The following is a 23999-nucleotide window of genomic DNA, read 5'->3' on the forward strand; positions in this document are numbered from 1 at the left end:
TACTGTGTTGCCTGGCCCAACTGTGGACTTTTACATGACCCAAAATAGATGTTTTTGGATTTCGATTGAGCTTCTCAGAGGAAGATATCACACTGGCAGTGTGTTTCTTTTACACATATCATCAACAGCAAGACCCCTATGGTGTGGGTTACATTTACATCAAACTATAATATACACACGTATAAATATAGGAAAGACACGTGGCACTGTGAGTCACAGGAATCTTCACCTGTTTGCAGCCATGTGTATGCTGTGTGTGTGTGTGTGTGTGTGTGTGTGTGTGTGTGTGTGTGTGTGTGTGACCAGTGTTGTTTCTCAGGCCTAGAAAAGGTAATGGGAGCCTGTCTCAGGCAGGAATTCTAAGTGCGTGGTCAGTCTGTGCGGCCACTTAGCCCATTCCCACAGCTAGTGTTAAGTGTCTTTTGAACTGGGGGTGGGTTTTCTGTCTGTGTGTGTGTGTGTGTGTGTGTGTGTGTGTGTGTGTGCATGTGTGTGTTCATACTATCATACCTCGGTGATCCCGATGCTGAACCTGAGATCAGAATGTTCCAGTGTGGCATTTGAGGTTTGTAATGTGATCATCAAACTCCTGTGCTCCTTTTATAACAAATATCGCTTTTGTGGTGGCAAAACACACAGGCTTATTGTGCAGAAAATAAAAATAGTGCTGCAGAGAATGAGAGCAAATGCTGCTTGAGATTAGACTTCAGACTCAGCTGTGTCTGTGTGTCCTATGGTCACAGTATCAATAATTCATCAAGAGTAATCTATCTCTGTTTTTAACTCACTGTCTGGGTTTCTTTGTGTTTTTGTCTGCGTGTGTGAGTCTGTTGCATGCAGGTGCTACTTCACATTTCACCTGCAACTGCAACAATACATGTATTAATCTGCCTTAATCTCTCTACATACACCACGTTCATCAACACTGATGCACTAATGCATCAAGAAAAAACACAAAGAAAATTCCATCTAAATGAACTCAGTTTCAATTAAACACGTCAATTGAAAGAAATGGAATTAAAAGAACCAGCACACATTCTTTCAGAGCAGAGTCAACAAACCTTTAACAAACCAATTTCCCCCCAGGGATCAATAAAGTATTTCTTGTTCTGATTCTGATTCTCTAACCTGACAGTGATGAGTGAAATAAACTTAAGCTCTCATGTAACAAGGCACAATAAACTATTGTTTGTTTGTATTCTGCCATACAAAGCAGACACATGCAAGTAATTGTGTATTTGGTCCTAATTAAAGACCAGGAGGGGAAGGATTGTTTAGTTTGACTTACAAACAAGACTAAGAGTAATGCTAGCAGCTGTGTGAGGTTGTAGGACCTACTAAGGGACATCAGTGCTTTAAGCTAAATGCTAACTTAAACATGTTAACATGTGACACTGCTAGCATGCTAATGTTTAGCAGGTAATGTTCACCGTCTTAGTATAGCGTGTGAGCATGCGAACATTTGATGATTAGCACTAAACACAGTACAGCTGAGGGAAGGCCATTGGTTTTGCAGGTGTTCGGTCACCAAATGTATTTTTGGCTTAATTAAAAGTGATTAGAGTTCATCCAGAGGTGGACACAAATGTATGTACCAGAGTTCTTATCTGTCCATCCAGTAGTTGTTGAGACATTTCACTCTGAACCAACGGCAATGTCATGGCAAAGTTTCGTCAACAACAGTTTTTCACTAATGAAAACAATAACTAAATAAAATCGGTCAAAAATGATGATATCTATCGACATTTTGTCAACAAATGAAAACTAGATAAAAATGTTAGGGAGGGGAAAGTTGGGAAGAGATCCAATCAGAACAAATCTCTTTGCGTGGAGGTTAGATGCAAGCTTACGTTACTTATCAACTAAGTCAGTGTGTTTTTGCTAAACACAAAATACAATACACTAAAAGAAACCACCACTGTCCTGTACTGATTAAAGAAGTTGCTGATCTTAGATCGTAAATTGATCTTATTATTCATATTAGGCATTTCATCCAGGAGTATTTAATGAGTTTGGAAATTCTCAAGAAACGTTTAAATAAACTAATTTTAGTTGATTAAATTGAATGTATATGTATTTAACTAAAGCTTAGAATATTTAGTCAACTATAACTAAAACCATTCAGATTACTACAATATGACTAAAACTAAATAGCATTTTAGTCAAAAGACCACGACTCAAACGAAATCAAAACTCTGCCTTATGGTGGCACTAGAGGAAAGGTCAAAAGATCTCCAGTCATCAGGTCGCAGTGAATGTCTGGACAACATTTCATGGCATCAGTTCAGATTTGCAAATCTCATGAATAAAAAAGAATTGCTATATGTATAGCACTTTCAAAAAGCAGATGTTTATAATACATAAAACAAATGTAAAAGTTAAAAAGGGCTATGCAAGATAAACATTGCATTTGGGGACAGGCCAAACTATATACTGTGAGTGAGACTTTAAAATAGATATCAAGCCTCAATATATCAACCTTAAAAAATAAATGTTGTGACTGTTTATATGTGAGTAGCTGGCTGTGACAGTGTGACAGCAGCTCTGATATCGCATTTCTGAGCTGTAGGAAGCAGCACGTGGCAGCCAGTCAGAGCCTCCTCTGCCAAGGAATCATCATTCCTTCTGTGCTTGACTCAGTGACAGCAGCTGTGCTGGAGCAGCACGTGCAAACAGCCGAGAGGCATTAACGTTGCTTCATTGTGTTTGTATTGTCCCTCCTAACAGTATAATGGCATTTGTCTCTAAAGGAATTTTGGCTGGTGAATGAAAATAGAATGAATCAATGAACTAATTTGATAATTTCCTAGCAGCATGCTGAAGCCAGTGTCAACAAGCCTTAAGCCGCTCTTCTTCAGTTGCCGACTAGATGGATACATTTGTCTCATAAAAACATAAACTGGATTGTCTGGTTCCAAAGATAGCGCAGGAGCATTGTCATGTAGAAACATGAAAGGGCCAAACACACGCTGTTGACACAAACTCTGGAAGCATACATTTATTGGGCAGAACAAAATTAAGCTTATGAATCTAACTCTCTGAATGTGAACAAGGTTGTACTTTACTGTTCAGTTTGGGGACCATGTCAAGCTTAGTTAGCTGATGTTCGACATCATACAAAATCCACTTTTAGGCTGATGACACTGTTATTTACTATTCTGTACCATCTCACAAAGAAGCTTTGTGTAACGTAACACTAAACAAAATTAAAGTAGTTCTAAATGTTTAAAAACAAACTTGGTTAACACATTCTACGAATAAATCCTACCACCTGTTACAACTTTTCCCTGTCCTGAGATTGAGTCAGTGTCTGTCCACAAATATCTTGTGTTTGTAATCAATAACTGTCTTTCTTTTAAGCCTCATGTTAAATTGCATCAGAAGAACCATCCTGGAGGACTGGAGGTGGAATTTTGAAATAGATGGAAAAGCAAATTAAGCAATTATTGGGATATTAGTTTAGTATTAGTGAGTCATCTTGTGAAGAGTCCTATGACAATTTGTTTCATGCTGAACAGTTTTAACAAATTTTACTTACTTACTAATTACTTACTACTACTTGATGGGTAATATAATGCTGATATATATAAAATCTATAAAGTGCAAGATATTGAATTAAACATTAATCAAACAAAAAAGACATATGAGATCAGCATTTCTAAAGTCCTGGCTATGGCCATGTCCAACATGTCGCAACAGTTTTGGGACAGTCTGTCCCTTTAACTAAAAATGTCCACTAAATATTCCTGCTTCATGATAAGAAGGAGGCTCCTCCCTGACCACATCTAGTCATCAGTATATTATTATTGTTTTCACCTCATGTGTCTGGGAGGATTGTAGGAATGTGTCTGCAATGTAAAACTTCCCTACCCTGCTGAGTCACCCAATACAGTTTTGTCCAGTGATGGCCTAAATAAGCTTTGGGATGCACAAACTGTATCAGCCAATGCCCTTATCTGATGTTCTGTCTGTTTTCTGTTTGTTTGCAGACAGCCGTTCCCGGCCGGTGACCGAGTGACATTTAACGGGAAGGAGTGTATCTGCCAAAAGTGTACCCAGCCTCTCCCTGCCAACAGCCCTGCACCCATTCAGGCTGTCCACAGTCAGTACTTTGTTTATTTCTGTCTCTCTCTGAAACATAAATCATGCACCCTGCAAACTATGATTTATGACACTGCTCGTTATGGTAATGTTCTGTCCTGTCCTTTAAATTGGCACTTTCTTAAATTGTGTTAAGTCATTCCACTCTCAGGAAACCAAAATGTCCAATGTTTTTTTCGTCGTTTTGCTTAATGAAACCAGAGAACTGTAGAGGGAACTCTTCCACTCTAGAAAGTCAGCTTCAGTATTATTTTTGATCGAATATCAACTGATGTCCCTTCATGTGGTTTTCCTCTTTGCAGACTGCTGTGGCTGTGGGAAGGCGTTTAAGAATGAACAGTCTCTTGTAGCCCTGGACAAGCACTGGCACCTGGGCTGCTTCAAGTGTAAAGTCTGCAACAAGGTGCTCAATGCCGAGTACATCAGCAAGTAAGTCAGCCTGGCTTCAGAAATACAGTGCTGTAACTACACTACTTCATTCATACTATTGTCTCAATGGCAAGTGATCCTGCATTTTAACCAATTATCAGATAGTTAGTGTAAAACTTCCTGTTGTCTGAATGTAAAGCATTCTACGTTTTCTTTGACTCTGACTTTTCCTTCAGACTTAATAGTGTCCAATATATACCAATCAGGCATAACATTATGACCACTTGCTGTTTTGGAGATGCTCTGAACCAGTCGTCTAGCCGTCACATTTTGGCCCTTGTCAAAGTCACTCAAATCCTCTCGCTGCCCATTTTTCCTGCTTCTAACACATCAACTTTGAGGACAAAATGTTTACTTGCTGCCTAATATATCCCACCCACTGACAGGATCCATGATTACCAGATAATCAGTGTTATTCACTTCACCTGTCAGTGCTCATGATGTTATGGCAGATCGGTGTATAAAGACCACTGCTTACCAGATAGAGGCTTATTGGAGGGGCCGGAGTTGAGATTCACCGAAAAGAAATGTAGGATAAATACCTACACCTCTTATCTGTGCAATATTCTTTTAATAAGGTCAGTTTTTGGTCAGACCAAGAATTAATTTCATTTCAAACCCTTATTTAAACTCAAAGAACCATTGAGGTTGACCTAATTTACAATGATGTCATGTTACAGACAAATTAAAATTAAATAGGACAAAACACAGATGAGACAGAAAAATAATCTGAAGCAGGGAGGTGGGTGATCATGGTTATCTAAGGTTAGTGGGGTATTGATTTTTTTGAAGATCATTCCAAGGTCCCACCATTTAGGTAAGTTTGAAAGGGTTCCAAGTTCCAAAAAGGTCATTAACATCTTGATATTCACTACATAAATACTACTCTGATCTGAGCATATGGATGCTTTGACTAAATTTATTCAAGGTTAAATAACAGTATTTCTTTACCCTGCAATTTTTACAAGAATGTTTTGATTTTTTACTTCAGAAAAGGAAACACACAATTCATGAACATAACCTCACCAATGTTTTCTGTGCCTAGATCTAACTAAATCTTAACCATATGGTGTAATATCAGAAAATTTACAGTACTATTGAATTGAGAGTATATGCTGCTAAGACAGAAGGCAACAACCCTAATTAGCACTGATCTGATCAATATTTTGACAGAATGTATTGATATGTTTCATACATTGCTAGCTAAAAGCATTGTAATACAGTCTTATACTGCAATAATATGCTAGAGCTGTAAATTGCTATAAAAGTGTTTATAGTTTTATATGTGGTGTAAAATGTTTACACATGATCCAAATATAGTTCTGTCATCATAGTTCGATGTCTGCAGCACCTTCCCTAAGCACCCACTGAGTGCTGTCAGCTCAGACGGGGTGCACCGAGGATTCTGAGGCTCTGAGCTGTCTCCTGTGTGATGTGAAGTGAATCCGATGCCCTGTGCTGCCTCTGATCTGCTGACTTGTCCTGTGTTGTCCTGTCAGGGATGGAATCCCCTTCTGTGAGATGGACTACCACGCCATGTTTGGCATCCAGTGTGAGAGCTGCAAGAAGTACATCACTGGAAAAGTCCTGGAGGTAACATGGCAGCACTGATGGGTTGTATATAGAGGAAATACTGGGGGTGAGGTACTAAGGGAGGAATGTAGGAAATAGGCAAAAAGATAGAATAATGACCGATTCATGAATAGAATACACTGATAAACAAAGTTGAATGAATGAATGAAAGATGGCATTCTTATCTTTTCATGGCATTATGACTGTAGTATCCATTTACAGATGAGTACAGATAAGAAAGCGAATGAATACACGAAGACTAGCTTCTGGCTTGCTAGTTACTGTAGCTAGATAAAGAGAGAGAGATACACAGACATAAAGCTGAAACCTTTTCAATATTTGAACACAAATATGAAATTCATTCAGATAAACTTGAACGCAACCCACCTGCCTAACCCCTTAACTAATGTCAAACACTAGAGCTTACAGGAAGAGTTGCATGGCTATTGAATACAAATGATACTACTGTGTAATATTCAACAAATGACAGTACGAACATGTATTGTTCTGGAAGTAAAACTCAGCATGGAGTCAAGCTTTAGTGGAAATTAAACTTTGAAATTTGAAAATATTTAGTTCTTTGATTAAAAATCTAAAAGAGCAAGTTTGTGCGACTACAGATTTATTTCAGATAGCCCGCAGTACAAACTGGGTACAAAAAGCTGAAAAGACATTGGCATCTAAAGAAAGATGCTATCGAGTTGCATTATGGGAAGTGTAGGATATAGCAATTTTGGAAGCTTTACCCATACTCGGGACCAAAAGTCAGGATATCTCAACCTTTGCTGCTTTGACTGTCTCTCTTGAGTCCCCCGACTTTATGAAAGTGCAACATTAAGTCATAGGCGTGCCCCTTTAAATGGCATTGTTTATCATGTTGTTCTTTATGTCTTCTACTGTAATTATATTTGCATAATGTATCCTGTTATTTTATATCCCTCATACTTTTTATTCTCGTATTTCCACTTACACTGATTCCAGTTGACCCCATTTCCCCAAAGCCATCATTAAAATTTCATCAGCTCTCATACACTGCTAATGCAGATACATGAGAAAGTGCTTTTACCTGTGTATGTACAGACCTGGGGCCAGCTCTGTTTCATGTGTAGCTTTAGAGCAGAGTTAGAGTGGTGCACAGGGCAGCAGTGAGAGGTTAACAGGGTGAGCTCAGCTGAGATTGTACATCTGTCCCTCTGCAGCCTGCTGGGTGTCAGTCCACAGGGAATAACCAGCCAACCAGGATCTGCTCTCTTGTTGGCCCAGCTTTGCTATTCAGCACAATCTCTCTTCTCTCTCTCTCTCTCTCTCTCTCTCTCTCTCTCTCTCTCTCTCTCTCTCTCTCTCTCTCTCTCTCTCTTTCTCTCTCTCTCTTTGCTGTAGGATAATGGTTTTGACCTCACACACACACACACACACACACACACACACACAAACATATTACCTCTCCTTGTTCCCTTTTCCACCTCTCCCCCTCAGGCAGGTCATCCATTCATTGTCACTCACTCTCAGGTACCAGTCTGCCTCTGTGTGCCACACAGCCTCCTGTTCTAGAAAACATTCACAGCCACAGGACAGATGACACACTCAGCTCTCATCCCTTTCCAAAACATCATCAGCGTCTAACACTTCACATTTTTTTAAACGTGCAATTAGATAGGAGGTGTTAGACTCGTCATTGCCAGGTTGTCACTGTCATTAAGTCACGTGTGAGACTTGTGTGCGTGCTTTCGTATGACCTGATTCAGTTTGTGTGAACACTATATGGAGAAACATAGAGAAAGAGAAAGCTCCACTGTGAATGTAACTTTTGACAATGTGGGGAAGCAAAAACTAGAGTAAGAAAGTCATGCTGGCAGCTGCATCTTACACTCAAATGGACCAAAGTAGTCATCGGACTGTGAAATGGGGCCAACAATCTGACACTGGGGTGAGATTATTTCACTTTTACCTATAAATTTGCACAAAGTTTGGGAATTTATAGCAATTTTAAGACCCAATTTCTATATTTTGCTTTAAGAAAAATGGTAAATAAAGTAAATTCGAGGTTCTCTGCCCTGTCCAAGGGTTGGAAATATCATGTTGCAAAGATTCAACTCAGAAAATAGGAATAAATGACAATAAAACAGCAAAATAAGTAATGTAAAGGAAGGTTGTAAAGTACTTAGCCCTAACACTCTAAGCCCTAACACTCTAAGTGGCTGTAGGGATGTTATACAGGCCCTTACATGAGCTAGTCAACATATTGATTGGGTTTGCTTTCATTTTTAATGCAGCCATGCTGAATAAAATAACACGTCTCTTGCTGCCTTCATGAAATGAATTTGGCTGAAGTTCTGTTTATCTGTGATGTGGATCGTGATATCAGTAGCTGAGATTGCTGGAAGAGGTTATTTTTAATTAGGCTTACCTTTGCAGGGTTGTTACCACTGGTTTTACACACTCTGCTACTGGTCTTTCCGCTTATACATAGTGCCAGCCCGTACCGCTATGAAACTTCAAGCCATGGCTCAAGACTTATTGACCTTGTTATTTAATCAGAAAAGTCATGTTGAGATTCTCTTCTACAGCAGCAATAACAACGTGTTGCAGTCTAACTACAGCAAACCCAGCACATATGGGAGGCAGAGTTCTTAATTAGAAACCAATCACATGAAACGTCAACAAATCTGGGTATTTAATATAAGATGAAAATGTGATGCCCGGGAAAATAGACTAGAATAGAATATGGAAATAGTAGAAAAATATGTAAATAATAAGACCAAGATACAGGCTATCAATAAGGTGAGAATTGTAGAATTTTCAACATATTACACAGATAACTGGCTCTGTTGTTTCATTATGAACAAGCTATTATAAATAAAGAAATACAGTTTAACAGTTAAAAGTCAGTCAGCCAAGGCGACAGAAGAAAGAAAAGAAAACTATAAATAGAGTAACTGCATAAAAGAGGGCTTGAAGAAAGGAAATATAGTGCTTAATAAGTTAATCGGCATTCATTATTTAATAGGATTTAACTCACTGTGGATATGTTCTAATAAAATGGCATAGTTTGCATACACTTTATTAATAATCCTCTTTCTGGTTGTCTATAAGAATATTAATATTAATGCCCTGAGTTTTAGTGATAGATTGTGAGTGTAAAGTGAAGCAGTGGGTGAGAAAAGACAGAAGAATCTGCACAATAAGAGTGAGAGCGAGAAACTGACAGGGCTGGATGAGAAAGGGAGAAATCCAGAGCAGGGGGAGTGTGGCTTTAGTGAAGCAGTCTGTTGTTCTGCAGTGATGGAGGGATGGGACACGGGATACTCTCCTCGGGCAGAGAGAGGGATGAGAGGAGGAGGAGGAGGAGAGGAAGAAAGCTTTTAGACAGGGGGTCTTAGAAGCTCCTGCCGTGACCTCGGAACAACAGAGCAGGTTTATAGGGACAAACAACAATCCCTCTCTCTCACTTTCTCTCTTTTCTTTCATCACGTGACGCTCTCTCACAGTCTCTCCTCTCATAAACACCTATCAGGTTCCAGTATCTGGAGAGCAGCGGAAACATAAGAAATGAGATGAGAGCATGTTTCTGAGTTTCTCTGTGTGTGTGTGTGTGTGTGTGTGTGTGTGTGTAAATGACATCATCCACTTCCATTTCCTACAGGATTGTGTTGGGCCCTCAGGTATATACCACCTTATTTGGCCCTATAGTATGTGAAGCCAAAGTCCGTGAAGCAGGACTAAAAGCACCTGTACACACGTGTGTGTGTGTGTGTGTGTGTGTGTGTGTGTGTGTGTGTGTGTGTGTGTGTGTGTGTGTGTGTGTGTGTGTGTTTGTGTTGAGTGGTGGAGTGGTCTTGTGTTATTTGCTCAAGGCAGGTTTTTCCTTAACCTCTGTTCTACTTTCATTACCTCATTCCTTAAACAAGACAAGATGGAAACCTAGAATGTGGCTGGACCGTGTATGATCAGCAGTAGTGTCTATAATGTGAATTCACAGATATGTAACTGCTCATCTGCAGCCTTCTGTAGTGTTCCCAATAATATTTGTTCTCAAGATGTACTGAGGTACATCACATGACATAGTTAAGCTACATCTGAGTCAATAAATGTTAGAAATGCAGTTGCTTTCAACTAATATCTTAAGATGTTTGATTTCAAGAAGAACGTATTCTAATTATAACTATTCTGATTATCTATGAACTCCCCCTGCTCTTTCATCTGTTTCTATCTGCGGGATGTTTCTGGTTTTTCTATGACTCACTCTGTATTGAGTGTTTTGTCAGAGTGATTGTAATTTGGGTTGCTTCAACTGTGCTTTCCCTTTTTTAGTTCTGGGCCTTGGTCATATCTAGCAAACCAACTCGAATGTCCACCAGTTTTGAGTGGTACAATAGTAATTGGATGCATCATCAACAGAGGGTGCTGCACAATGTGCAACGTCCTGTAGAATATGACACACCCACTTTGGTTCCCAAGGAAGACCTGCTATTTTTTGGTTCCAGTAGGGAACCAACTTGTCAAGTTCTGAACCAATTTATTTTTGGTTGAAACTCCCCCAATGATTCAAGACTAGGTGCTTGAACCAGAACGAAGACAGTTACCTGTTGATGGAAAAGGCCTGTAGGCTGTGGGCTGCACTGGTTCCTTAAACTATAGCTGAAGAAAAAGTTGTTGTTGGAGCCAATTAACAGCGCTCAGTCCAACTTATACACAGGGTGAGAATGAAGAGGGGCCCATGTAGTATGTGGGTGTAGACTAAGGCTGCACTTATAGAATCTGGAGTTATGGTACATGTGGAATGTGGAAACACCAATCGACTGAACAATGGTGTTACTTCATCACTCACTCAGGAACTCAGGAAAGCCAAAAAAGGAAAGAAAGGTTTCAAACTGGGGTGAGTTAATATTGTATGATATTAGAGATTATATTACATGCAAACTAATAAAACATTAAATCAAATTTTCTATAGGGTAGGTCATCTGAGACATGCTTAATAAATCCAGGCCCAGCCCTTTGGTATCCATGGTTATTTTTAAATCAAATGTCAGCACACAGACTTGTCTCAGTGTATTAGTATAGAAGCCATTTCCAGCCACTCTACCTGTGCTGGGCTGCACTTTGAAACAGTAACAGAGAGACTGAGCATTCAAAATGTCATGGCATTTGGTTGAGATCAAAGAGTCTGATTTGTGGGGACGTTTTAAGTCAATAACTGGAGCTGGCAGCGGTGGAGGTTGAATCAATGGTCAGTGGCTCATTGCTGTGGCATTTATTTATTGCTTTTCCCAGAAAACACCTGTCAATCAAATAGTGTGAGAAGGTAATGTGATGTCTCTTTCCTTGGATTTGTTGATAGGCTCTCTGGACAGTATCAGTGGTATACAGTGTCTTCACCAACCAAAGTGTAGTGGAAGTTTATGTCTGCAATGAGCGCTAGGAAATCTAAACTAGCCTAGCAAAGAGTGGATTATGTATTTCAGTTTAACACAAAAAAAAAATACACTGGAAACAATTGTCCTTTGGAGAATAAGGAAAGTAAGAACCCATCATGCACCATCCATCACTGGTCACATTATCTTACATTACAGACAGCTGTAAAGTTACTGAACTTTGAGGCAGGCAATGCATTAAAATCCAAGTAACACTCAAGGTAGCCCTGCCATTAGGTTCACTCTCTTTGTTATGTCCATGAGAAAACATTGGCGCATGCCTGTGCAAAGCCATTGTGCCGCTGATCATGTGCAGGTAGCCCTGTTTGATTTCCCTCATTGACCATAACATTGCTTTCACTGCTCATGCTTCCAGACAAGTTGAAAATGTTTAACTCATCACCCTCGAAACTGCTCTGCGGATCATCCAACCACATCTAAAACCACTTTTCCAAGAGCAACAATTCATTTAGGAAACTATTTGTGGGCAAGTCTGTTGATTACTGCTATCCAGTACAGTTATTTATCCAGGAAGGTGAATGTTTTTCCATGAATAGAGTCTATAAGGTAACCTTAAGGTTTCAGTATGCTTAAAACAAAGTGCTTGTCAGATCGTCTCACAGTGTCTGATAACAATCATGCAATCAATCAATCAAGCTGTCAAGCTCTCTTTTTCATTTTTCACACAACTTCAGTCAGTTTTTGTGTGTACAACAAAGTGCAAGACCTTGAGTAGTTTGAGGAAAGACTTAAGGAAAGTTTGCATTGTTATCCCCATTTTATCCCACCTTTGAATGTGCCCAATCAGAACAGGTATTTGTCTTTTGGATGACATGTAGTACGACCTACTTAGTTTAAAGCATACTGAGTGTGACTATGTATAACAGGAAATCTACTGTAAAAGCTTGAACTGGATATAGATTGAATTTCTTTTGAGTAGGAAAACAGGTGTGTATTTTAAATTAGAAACTATAACAAAGAGTTTGATATAGGTACACTTGACTTGGACTTACACTTGATGATGGACTGACCTAGACTCTGATGGGCATCACTGATTTTCTGTGTGTGTTTGTGCTGTAGCCGTGTCTACCAAACTCTATTCCAATCTTCTAAATGGATCACCTCCCACGCCTGACTGGTTTCTGCAATTGCGAGATGAGGGAATGGACAGGGCATTATAGAGAGGATCATTTTGAGAAAGCAGATTGTCCGTATGTAATTGGGTAAACACAGAGGTAGAAAATGCTCGGCAGCTATTTGCAACTTCACCTGGCCTTTCACCACGCAGCTACCATGATCAGTCCCAGCTCTAAACCACGACTGTTTCAAAAACCTTAAACTCTGCAGGAGTCTCAGCCACAAACCTCAACCCTGGCTGACCAGCTACAGCCCCATTCCAAAGTAAAACATCCCATCATCAGCTTTCACGTTCATCCCCCTACAAAGCATCCTCAACCCCTCCTCTTCCTTGACTTATCAGTCCTGCAGGACATTGAATATGATAATTTTCCCCTCATGCAGCCTTGGATTCTGACAAAGGAAGGATTTGATTGCAGTGCTATCTCCTCTCCGGCCTTCTCATACTTTCCATGTTGAAATTTTAATCCAGTTCCGGCCTTTTATCTTCTGGCCCCGATGCTTCCCAGTCAACTTCTGTCTATCTGTTTCAAGTATGAGCTTCTGGCATGGCGTCCACAACACGCTGCCAGTTTTCAAGCAACTGACCGTACTTTCTCACAATAATACCTGGACCTGATGTCTCCTTGCTCCTTTTTGGTCAGTTCTTCATGTCTCGGGTTGCTTGCTCTCTCCATCTGCTGTCCATTTGGTCCAGATAAGCATTGAGCAGAGGTGTTATCCAAGAAATAGGGTGTTGACGTCCTGTTTTCTGGTATCGTTCCATATTGAGATGACACAGCAAAATGGACGGACCTCAGAGGGACTGTGCGTAATCAGGCCGCTGTTGAAGCAAGATGGGATGCCTTTGGGAGGCAGAAATCAGCAGACGTCCGATGACTGTTTTGTAAGGGGAGAAAAAAGAAAGACTTAATCGCAAAAAAGTATCCATCTTGAGTCGTTTAGCTTATTATTGAGTTCATAAATCATATGTGCTTTAAAACAAGAAGATCTGCCAACAGAGTGAGATAATTCTTGATTCCAATGATGGTTTTTGTTGTCACAACACAGAATAAGGCACCAGTATTGAGTAAAACACTGAGCAAGAAGAATGGTATTTGAATTACTCAACAGACTGTTGTAAATGTTGTGTTAGAAAGGAGGGGGTTTTTTTTAAGAGAAAATCTGTTTTTGGACCCACGGTTTGCTACTTCCAATCTCTGAACCAGCTGTGACAACTAAGAATGAACAGGGCACTGCGCCTCACTGATTGTTGCTCCCAGAGATCTTCACAGGTCCAAAATGCCAAAATGGGCCCATGGAAAACCCACCCAAAACCTGACATGCATACAGCAAAATGTGAATAGAATCAGAATCTGAATGGACACCAATTAGACCATAACAGTTCCCAATAGGAGAGAGAGAGACAACCAACACTGGAAGCAGCGTTTTGGACCTGGTCCAGCTGTTTTCCCAGGTTGGTTTTCAGTTACAAGGACCCCAGAAGACCTCTACTGTATATCCCAGTGGCCCTGTGGTTTGACAAGCCCAGAAACAATCCACACTATGACTTCAAAGCAATATCACAGACGCATCCATCCACTTAATGATGACCCCCTCCCCTCGCACTGCCTTGTGGGCTCTTACTCAAGCTCTGGGAAGGACATATCACCTCCATTAGCTTCTAAATGTCAAGCCACATAATAGCATCTCCATGCTAAACACACAGGTCATGATAAATGGTCAGACACTGCCGACTCAGTGTTTAGGTTTATTCGGACATTTGTTTTGGACATATCGAGTTGGGCAGTGAAAGACATTTTTTACTTCTGATACTGAAGCTGTTTAGATGAACAACTATTACATGCACCTTGGATTTTTTCATTTTCATGATTATTGATCAGTTGTAATTCAAGAAGGCAAATTTATTGGAATGCTTTGATATCCATGTTACTCGTGCATCTTTCTATCGCTGAATGCAACTGCAGTGCTCCATACTCAACACAAGTGCTCCACCTTGTGGCTAAATAATAAATCACAACCTTTTCTATGTTGTCATTTGTAGCTGGTGGCCCTTTAATCAGTGCTAATTGCACTCTGAATTACAATTAGCTTAGCAACACTCCCGGGACTGGTTATTCATGCTGCATCAGCATTTTTAATGAGCTAATTATGAATTATGTAATAAAGTGTGCCTTCAGGCATGCAAATAGCTTTTTGAGCTTGTGTACAGGCACAAACACCAATGTATCTGTATCATAGTTGGGGCTGTAGGTGTGATGGGAAAGAATACCATTTTTCCCAAAACCATTATGAGCTCTGAGTAATGAGAGAAGGCATCTAGAGATAGTTTTAATTCATAAATATGTTGGGCACTCAGCTGTGAAATTCACTGCCAGTGTTTTCTTGTTTGTCTATTATCCACCACACTGCACGAGTGTGTGTTTTTATTTTCTGTCTGTGTTAAATTGTCTTCATTATTACGACTAAACATTTACCAGATTATTCTTTTATATTATATTGCCATGTCTCCTAAGAACTAGTGAGGTAAATAGGAATGTATGGATCCTTCATGTACGGAAGCCAATTCCTGCCAGGAAAAGAAATAACATATATGAAAAGTTAGTCATGATAAAATACTAAAAAATACTCATGTGACTAAAAATTATATGAGATACTGGGTCACATTTGTGTGACTCAAAATGATTAGTTAATACTTCTTGATTATTAAAAATTAAGTGAAATGTTTGACTTAGGTCAATAGTCATAGTCATAGTTATGAGATAGAAAGTACAAATCTTGACATACTTAGTCAAAAGTATTCAGTGTGAGTACCATGAGTACTTAATTCGAACATTTTATCTTTTTTTCCTTATGGAATTGCTTTCTGCAACTGATTTTATAGGACTGGTGTCATTGTTTATTTTCTGTTTTAAAGGGTCACTGTTGATTTTAGGAATTTTACCATGGGGAGTACAGCTCTGTGACTCTGGTGAAGCTTTGTAAAGTCTGACAAAATATCCCATGATGAGGTCATCAGGGTTATCTGAGTTCTGAATTAATTTATAACAGAAACCCCATGTATAAACTGGTGGCGTAGAGTTTGAAACATGTGGCCATTTACATAGCAGGGAATGCCTAATGAAAAGATTTTATCCAGTTGCATTAAGGGAAGTGTAGGATGCAGTATATTTGGAGCTTGACTCATGCTAGGGGCTAAAAGTCTTACATTTGTACCTTTTGTAAACTTGTATGTTGCAAGTCCAGGAAGTTATCCAAGGTTATTACTAAACTGATTCAGTACCCCTTTAATAGTTCCCCTAAAGAGACCAAAACCAACAACAAGTGCTATCCTTCATTGTCCTAACCTGTTCTTGTTTATGCTCAACAGGCTGGAGAGAAGCACTACCACCCCACATGTGCCCGCTGTGCCCGCTGTGAGCAGATGTTTGCAGAGGGAGAAGAAATGTATCTGCAAGGTAAAAGCAGTTTAAATCTGTTCTTCTGATCCAAACATCAGGGTACTGTAGCTGTTTATGTCTGTACACAAAGGATTTAATCATAAAACACATGACTGTATTGTTAGACAATAAAAAGCACTAGAGCTAAACATCTAGTGACTGTTTTTCTTCATTCTGGTCTCTCTAAACTCTCAACACCCCTATTTCCTCTCACTAACACCAATATATCACCATAAACTCAGTGCATTGTGGACCTTCATGTTCCTAATAAACTTGGTTAGCGGCTTGGTGAATGAATCATGCACACGTGTGCCTGAGTCACACCGCCACACTCCTAGAGATGTTATTTACTGCTGCTATGGTGCTGACACAAAGTAGCAGCTGGTGCTCTGCCTTGGGTGCTCCATGTGCTTCAGCTCTTATTTAACTGCTACTTGTCACGTCAGGGTGAATTGATTTAGTAGCGGAAATAGATTTCTGAAAAAAATGTCAATACAACAGATGAAGAGATGAGTTACGCGTGTAGTTGCGGGCGGCTGTGGCGCAGAGGTAGAACGGGCCGTCCACTACTTGGAAGGTTGTTGGTTCAATCCCTGACTCCTCTTGCCACATGTCGAAGTATCCTTGAGCAAGATACTGAACCCCAAATTGCTCCTGATGCTGTGCATCGGTGTATGAATGAGTTAGTTTCTGTTCGATGGGCTGAACAAAATGAAGCCTAGTTGCTGTGATATTTTCGCTAGGCTTCAGAACCAAGCTGTTGGCGAGAAAGCAAATGGACATGTGAAAGGAAATTAAAATCTCAGTTTCTCAGTTCCTGTCTCTGTCTCTGTCTCTGTGTCTTCAGGATCTTCCATCTGGCACCCTCCATGCAGACAAGCAGCCAAGCAGGAGGAGAAGAGTAAGGTGGGTGGAAAAGACCGCAGAGCCACAACTGTGTACTTATCAAAATTGATTCAGTGCTTGAGGCTATTGCGTCACAAATCCCCAAATAGAACTAAAATAGATCCACATTAAACCACAGCACCTCATTTCTTAAAACACTTGGATGCCATATGGGAAGTTTTGAGATGTTGTTGGTTTCTGAATGGTACAGCTGTAAATGGAGAGATAAGATTGGTTGAAACTGAAGGCTAAGGTTCCAATTTTGTCTTTGACCTCCCTGATAAGCACTGAAACCCTTTGAAATTCAACTGTCTTGACTCCTTTGGGAGACCATCAGTAAGCGGCATAAGTGCCTACTATTTGTCTGCAATTTCTTTGTGTGTATGAAAACTGATCATTGCTGCTCCCCTCCAATCCCTTCCAATCATACAGAAGGCGAGCAAACTGTAGGGTTCAAACTGTGCATTTACGGTCCAACTACAGTGGTACTGGACCAATCAGCATTCTTTGAGGAACAATCTGGTGCAGTCAGGTTACTGCTTCTTAACCTCGTAAAATAGTCCCGTCATCACGGTTTCTGGCAGAAAGCCCTGACCATGTTGAATGCTGACTAGTCTCACATAGCCAGACTTATCGTCACACTTTGTTTTAGCAGGCTGGAGGTGAAGAAAGTGTGCGAAACTATGCAAAAATCAGAATCAGGGCGAGCGGTTTTCTAACAAGTGGCGCGTCACTCTTGTTCACTGGCAAACGGAGCAGGTTAGGATATCTTCATTGGGAAAAAAAGGGAAACAAGCTGATATTTGCTCATTCACATCGCTTCCAGTTAGATCAGTGGACAATGAGACATGTATCACCTGTCACTGAGACCCATACAGACACTCTGTACCTGTCCTCAGGTTTCTGCACAGCATAAAAGAGTATTCCCAAAGTCTATAAGGAGGATGTGACTGACTGATCACAGTGAAGAGGAGTTTAATCAAGAGTTCAGTACAAAATGCCATTATTATACCATTGTATCAGCAGCCCTGCAGCTTTACAACCAGTATCTGCCCTTCCTCCATCTCCCATCCTCATTCCTCATCATAACCCGTCTCCTCCCCAGAAGCAGGTCCGGATACAGCTCACTGACGTCCCTGAGCAACAGGTTGGTGCTCCTGTACGTCCTGCACCCACCCAAACCCCGCTCAACCCCCACCCACAACTATCTGCTGCATGGGTTGATCCTAACTGTTGACACCTTACTACTAGCCTATATTTGCTTCAGGTTGTTCAGCAGCCACACCCACAGGCCACCTACTGTAAAGACCGTGGATTGGTTGGCGACTGATGATGCTGATTATCAGTTGGTGCATGTACAGGGATGCTTTAACAAGCAAGTAGAGATGACTGCTGTGTGTCAGTACCTGCATCTGTGGGGTATATCAACTGTATCTGTAGAGTAACACTCACACAACTTGACAGACAGAGAGGACGTAACTGCTGACAATGAAAGATGAGAAAAAGTATTTCTACCAATATTTAGGGTAAAGAAGGGGAAAGTCCACTCTCTGTGTTCAACTTGTGTGCTTTAACAACAGCTGTGACTCGCCCGGCACAGCTTCACTAATATCTTTTTTAATTAAAATTTGCTCTTGTACTGCTGGGGATGGACAAAATGTACCAACAATGATAAAAAAAAGTCCATGATTTATATTCAGGCTAAAGTTGAAAATTGTTTCTGAATATACATTAAATACAGTTCCTAGAGTTCCTAGAGTGAGATGAGAAGATAAAATAAATCTCATGTCTGTGTGTTTAGGATGTGGTTAGCCTAGCTTAGCATAAGGAAAACAGCTAGCTCTGCAGTTCATGCAGAAAATCAAGTCAACACATTTTTAAAAATCCTCAATAATTTCTCTCTTAACTTCATTTAATGTCATTTTAAGGTTGCGATTAGACTCAAGGGTACGGTGAAGTTTATGTTAAGATAATTATATTTTGGATGTATTTAAGGGTTAATGTTAAAGCCACAGGACAGTATTAAAGGACACTGAGGCAGGCAGCAATGGATGGTGTTTATAGGCTAATTGCTTTTCTCTCATTTCTCTCTTTGTAAATTGAACATCTTTTATTTTCTATTTGTTGGTTGGACTAAACATGGGGTACCAAGACATCAGCGTGTGTTCTGAGTAGTTGGGAGAGGTGTTTTTCACCATATTCTGACACTTTACATACAAAATAAGCCTAACCATAGATCATTTATAAAAACTAACTACTGTACCACATGCTGCACTGAAGAGAATTTAATGTGGTTGCTTAAAGGAAAAGAAGGCAGATTTCAATTGAAAATCTGAGACAAATAACTCTTTACACAAAGCATGAGCTTAAATGAATGAACAATGAGTGTACCTAATATGTCTCTATCGCCTCCCTTAACCCATGTACATCCAGTGTATTTAAATATAGCTGTGTGTGTATGTGTTTCAGGTGACCCGGACTTCATCTGAGAGCATCACTTCAGTCCCAGCCTCCAGCGCCTCGGGCTCCCCCAGCAGAGTCATCTATGTAAGACTGCACCACCGCTACTCACCACCAGGGAGCAGCAGCAGCACATATGCTTTTCCCAAGCAGTCTCATAAATGATCTGTAGTCATATGTATAAGATCAGGAAAATGTATTAAATATCAGTACATTATGGATAAATGTCTTCTTCTTGCCAGGCCAAACTAGGAGAGGAGATGCTGGACTACAAAGACCTGGCAGCCCTTCCAAAGACCAAGGCCATCTATAACATAGACAGGCCTGACATGCTGTCCTACTCTCCATACGTCAGCTACCCGTCTGAGGAGAGGCACTACGGAGAGGTAAACCAGCCTCTTTCAGTACTTCTTTCTATCTTTATGCCTCTCTAATCCAGTGGCTCTCAAACTGCGCGCAGCCCCCCTGCAGGGGCACAGAGCCACTGCAGGGGGAGCGCACCGCAGTTTGAGAACCACCGCTCTAATCTAGAGGTGGAAATTAACCAGGTACATTTAGTCTAGCTCTGCACTAAAGTATAATACTTCTTTGTAAACATTTTTACACTTCAGCTTAAGATTTGGAAACCTATAATGTACAGTGGTCATTCTGGATGTATAATGAGTACTTTTACTTTTGATACTTTAATTCCTTTTTTTTTTTGTTGCAGCGCTGACTTTAGTAATGAATCAGAATACTGCTCAAATTTCTTTCTTCCTCTTTGTTGTCATCAAGTATGACTATCTCAATGATTAACTGTCTAATAAGACAACCTTTATAAAGGGCTAATCAGTTGTAACTAATGGATGTACTGGCTAATGAATCATATATTAGTAGCTTGTAGATGCATTACAGACTAAGAACAACTTTTGGGTTGCGAGGTTGTCAGAAATCTCTCCGGCTGGTGTTTTTAGTTTTTTAATTCAAGGCCTCCTTTTGACCTCTTCACCTGATCTGCAGAGCATCCACACCAAAGTCCCTTTATCAACAGCATTTTAACATTTACAGTTTCAGACATGATTATTATAAGAACTTTTTATTGATCACTTACTGACCTTTGGATGACTAATTAGACAGTGAGAAACCAGCGGCCCGTTACTGATGACCAATCCACATTTGTAACTGAGAACTGAAAGTAAATGACTTGACTAAATGAATCATTAGCTAGAGAGTTTTCACAACCTGGCAACCCAACAGTTTTTCTATTAATGGCCTATAAAACAATTTAATTAACGTATTAATTAAGCCTTTAGTAACAGTTGATAAAAACTTTATTTTGGGTTTCTTATTAAAAACTGGTAACCAAATAATAAATGATTCAAATTATAGACTGTGCTTTTTTAGGATGAACCACGATGTTGGTGGTTGTGTTAATGATATATCAGCAGATATTCCTTTTTTATTATTATGATTCTATTTTATTATTGTTTGTTTTTAAAGAACTGTGAAATAAACATGTCTGGACCAATTATGTAATGGTGACACTGTGAATGACCTCGAACAGATCTTTGGCCTTTCCATACTAACATTTACTGTCACTTATCAGCCAACAGATACCAATACAGCTACACTAGGCTAATACGCTAATACTGGCTGCTGTTTTGGCTGATAGAAGCTACTTTAAATATATGTAAACATCCAATTTGAATACACACAATTCTAACTTGAATATACCGTGTGTGGTGAAACCAAGAGTGAGTGAGATGCCTGTTTTTCCCAGCGATTTGATTAATGACAAAAGTTTGATTTGAATAGACCTGATTTGTTCTCCAGTTTGATTTGATTGAGCAAACATCCTTTTGTAGTCTCTCCCTTTGCCAGATTTGTTTTCATTTTTTCACCTTGCCACCCCTCCATCATCCCCCCTCACTCTGACAGTGAAGTCAGTAACAGTCATTCATCAGCGCTGTGCTTGCTGCTTTCTCACAAACACTACCATTCCTTTGCTGTGAGCGTGTAAATCGAACGGTATACTTTGGACCCGCTTCAATTCGCTCATCCATCCATCAGGAATGTCCTCACTGACTCACCGACATTGAATGATCACTCTCATGGTTGGATGGTTAACTCATATAACCTCACATATGAGTTCGTCCTAATCATTGGCTTTCTCCCACTCTTCATTTGCAGTCCCCCCAGCTGCTTTCTCCTACTCCTACTGAGGTAATACAATGTCTCACTGTGGATGTCGCACCCTTCATCCGGCTTTCCTGTGTCTGTGTGTGTGTGTGTGTGTGTGTGTGTGTGTGCCTGTGGGCGTATAGGAGTTGTATTACTATGATTGGGAAGGCTTGTGTTGGGTTTAAATGTTTGAAATTTTAAGGTTTTATTGTGTTTTAATGGTCCATAAAGATTTAGCTGATTCAATTAAATTATCAATTATTCATTAAAATGCGTTTAAAGGATAATTACAATTAGTTCACTACAACTTTGGTCTTATGTTCATAGTAATTTCTTATGTTATGTTATGATAATAATTACTAAGACATGGCAACATGGTGATCACTACTATGAAATCCAATGGGCAAGAAACACAAGCAGTCAGACATTCAGACAGCCAAACATTAGCTTGAATTAGCTTGAATTTTGTTTGAAATATAGTCATAAGTCTACGAGCATTATTTTCAAAAGTGAAACACTTTGTAACTGTATGCCAACCATCAAATAAAACAGGGGAAAGTAAAGATGTGACGGTCAGTATTCTAAGCCCATTGCTGACTGTACATTACTGATAGTGATCATCATTTACAGCGTGTCTGCCTCTTCACATTTTTGTGCCTATATTTTTGTTCGGCACATGTATTAAAGTCCATTTCTGACTTGAAAAACTGTATTTTCCATTTGTCGATACATGTTTTGAATCAGCCTGATCTGCTCTTGGACATACTTCCCCTGACATCTGTGTTATCTTGACCTTAGTACAATATTTTCCTGCAACATGATTGATCCGTCTCATTAAGAATGTATCAGAGATGGAGTCATGCCCACATTCTTCTCTGATGCTGTGATTAAGCAGTGAGGTAATGTTTGTTTCTTGGTGAAACACGAATAATTTTTTTTTTTTACTTTATGTGTTTGTGCGTCCAGGGTGACGGGGAGAAGTCACCCCGTCAGCGGAGGCCCTCCAGCCCCAGCTCCAACAGCTCCCTGGGGGGCTATGGACGCTACACCCCGTCCCGGTCCCCTCAGAATTACAGCCGACCAGGTATCTACCTCAAACACATACTACACACACAGCCCCATTATCCATATAATCCTTATATATGCTTATATATTATGTGAAGTTTGAGTTTTGAAGGATTACATTACCCATGAGTAAGATCACATGCATACTCTTTGAATGAATGCTAGGGAACAAGATGGTGGGGAAAATGCTTACTGTATTTAGGAGAAAACATCTGCTACAAACATCACAAATGATTCATCACTTCCTGCATTTTGAGAAGATTTCCTGCTGGTGACCATACCTAAAACCAGAAATTAAATTACATGCTTTCTCTATGGCTTGATTAAATTCTGCAACCCTTATATTACTCTGTCAAAACCCATTGGATGATCTGAAAACTGCATGGCTGTCAAGCTAAGTAAAAGTCTGCTATTTTTACCTCCTAATGAACTTTTCCCCCAACAGTCATTCTTTTTTAATACTTTATGTTCAAGCATTTCTTAAATTAGAAATGATGTTATTTCTTGTTCTGGGCCCGTATTTATCCAGCGTCTCAGAATCCCTACTAGGAAGTGTACTGACCTAGGACTACGAGCACTTTACCACCTTGCTGAGAGTTTGTTATGAAGCTACCGACACTGATTTTCCAGCCAGGAGTAGGATGACTCCTAAGAGATAACACACTAAACCACAAAGTAGAGATGATGTTTTACTGATGAATTGTCAATGGAAAACAAATGTAAATGCAGAATATAGCACTACTTATCTGTATGCAAAAGTATTCTGTAAAAATCAATGCTTATCTTAAATCCCATATTACAGCATAGTAGGCTGTTAAGTAAACATTGGGAAGCCACTTGCTTAAAAAGTGTTATTCAAAGGCTACATCCACTGAGTGACAAACCCTTTCTAGGCTGTGGCGCACCCCATGGAAAAAAAAGGAATGTTCGCTTCCACTGTAAAATTCCAACTAAAAATTAGTTTTCTGTAAAGTCATCCACTATTGGAAAATACATGCAAGACCCATATGATCATATCTTATCTTAAATATTATAGTCCTGCCTTTGGCGAATAAATAACTAAAAGAGGGTTTTGGCTGAATGTGCATTATTTTAGGCATTGTAAGAGTGATCAAAAGTTGGTTAATAACTGCAGAAAGTATTGGTTGTAAAAGATCCAATTCATCACTGCAAAGCTGCATTTTCTGCCGGAACGTTTTTTTCTGCGGGGACAAAATGATTCAGTTTCTGTCAAAATTATCTTTTAATAAGCTTGTTGTAATCAAGCCTTATCAAAAAACACCACTCCTCCCACAAAATGTCTCTGTCCGAGCACCGTGTCCTGCCAACTCACCCCTGG

At 39.8% G+C, this 23999-nt stretch overlaps 1 protein-coding gene across 2 annotated transcripts in view; it reads left to right on the forward strand.

The window, feature by feature from the left end:
- The window catches only part of ablim2 (actin binding LIM protein family, member 2), a 75620-nt gene that overhangs the window by 26648 nt on the left and 24973 nt on the right, over nucleotides 1-23999 (forward strand). Inside the window, exons 4-13 of one of the 2 annotated variants that reach the window (XR_007880307.1) lie at nucleotides 3990-4102; nucleotides 4404-4530; nucleotides 6030-6123; nucleotides 16021-16108; nucleotides 16938-16996; nucleotides 18081-18122; nucleotides 19445-19522; nucleotides 19678-19821; nucleotides 21605-21637; nucleotides 22562-22679. Coding sequence is in view for 1 of the 2 variants with exons in the window: in XM_051375309.1 (XP_051231269.1) it covers nucleotides 3990-4102; nucleotides 4404-4530; nucleotides 6030-6123; nucleotides 16021-16108; nucleotides 16938-16996; nucleotides 18081-18122; nucleotides 19445-19522; nucleotides 19678-19821; nucleotides 22562-22679 (863 nt within the window). In the remaining variant the exon portion in view is untranslated. The remainder of the gene's footprint in view (nucleotides 1-3989; nucleotides 4103-4403; nucleotides 4531-6029; nucleotides 6124-16020; nucleotides 16109-16937; nucleotides 16997-18080; nucleotides 18123-19444; nucleotides 19523-19677; nucleotides 19822-21604; nucleotides 21638-22561; nucleotides 22680-23999) is intronic. The other variant, XM_051375309.1, reaches the window with a different exon arrangement.

The sequence above is a fragment of the Dicentrarchus labrax genome, unplaced genomic scaffold, assembly GCF_905237075.1.
Source record: "Dicentrarchus labrax unplaced genomic scaffold, dlabrax2021, whole genome shotgun sequence".
In the NCBI taxonomy this organism is placed as follows: Eukaryota; Metazoa; Chordata; class Actinopteri; family Moronidae; genus Dicentrarchus; species Dicentrarchus labrax.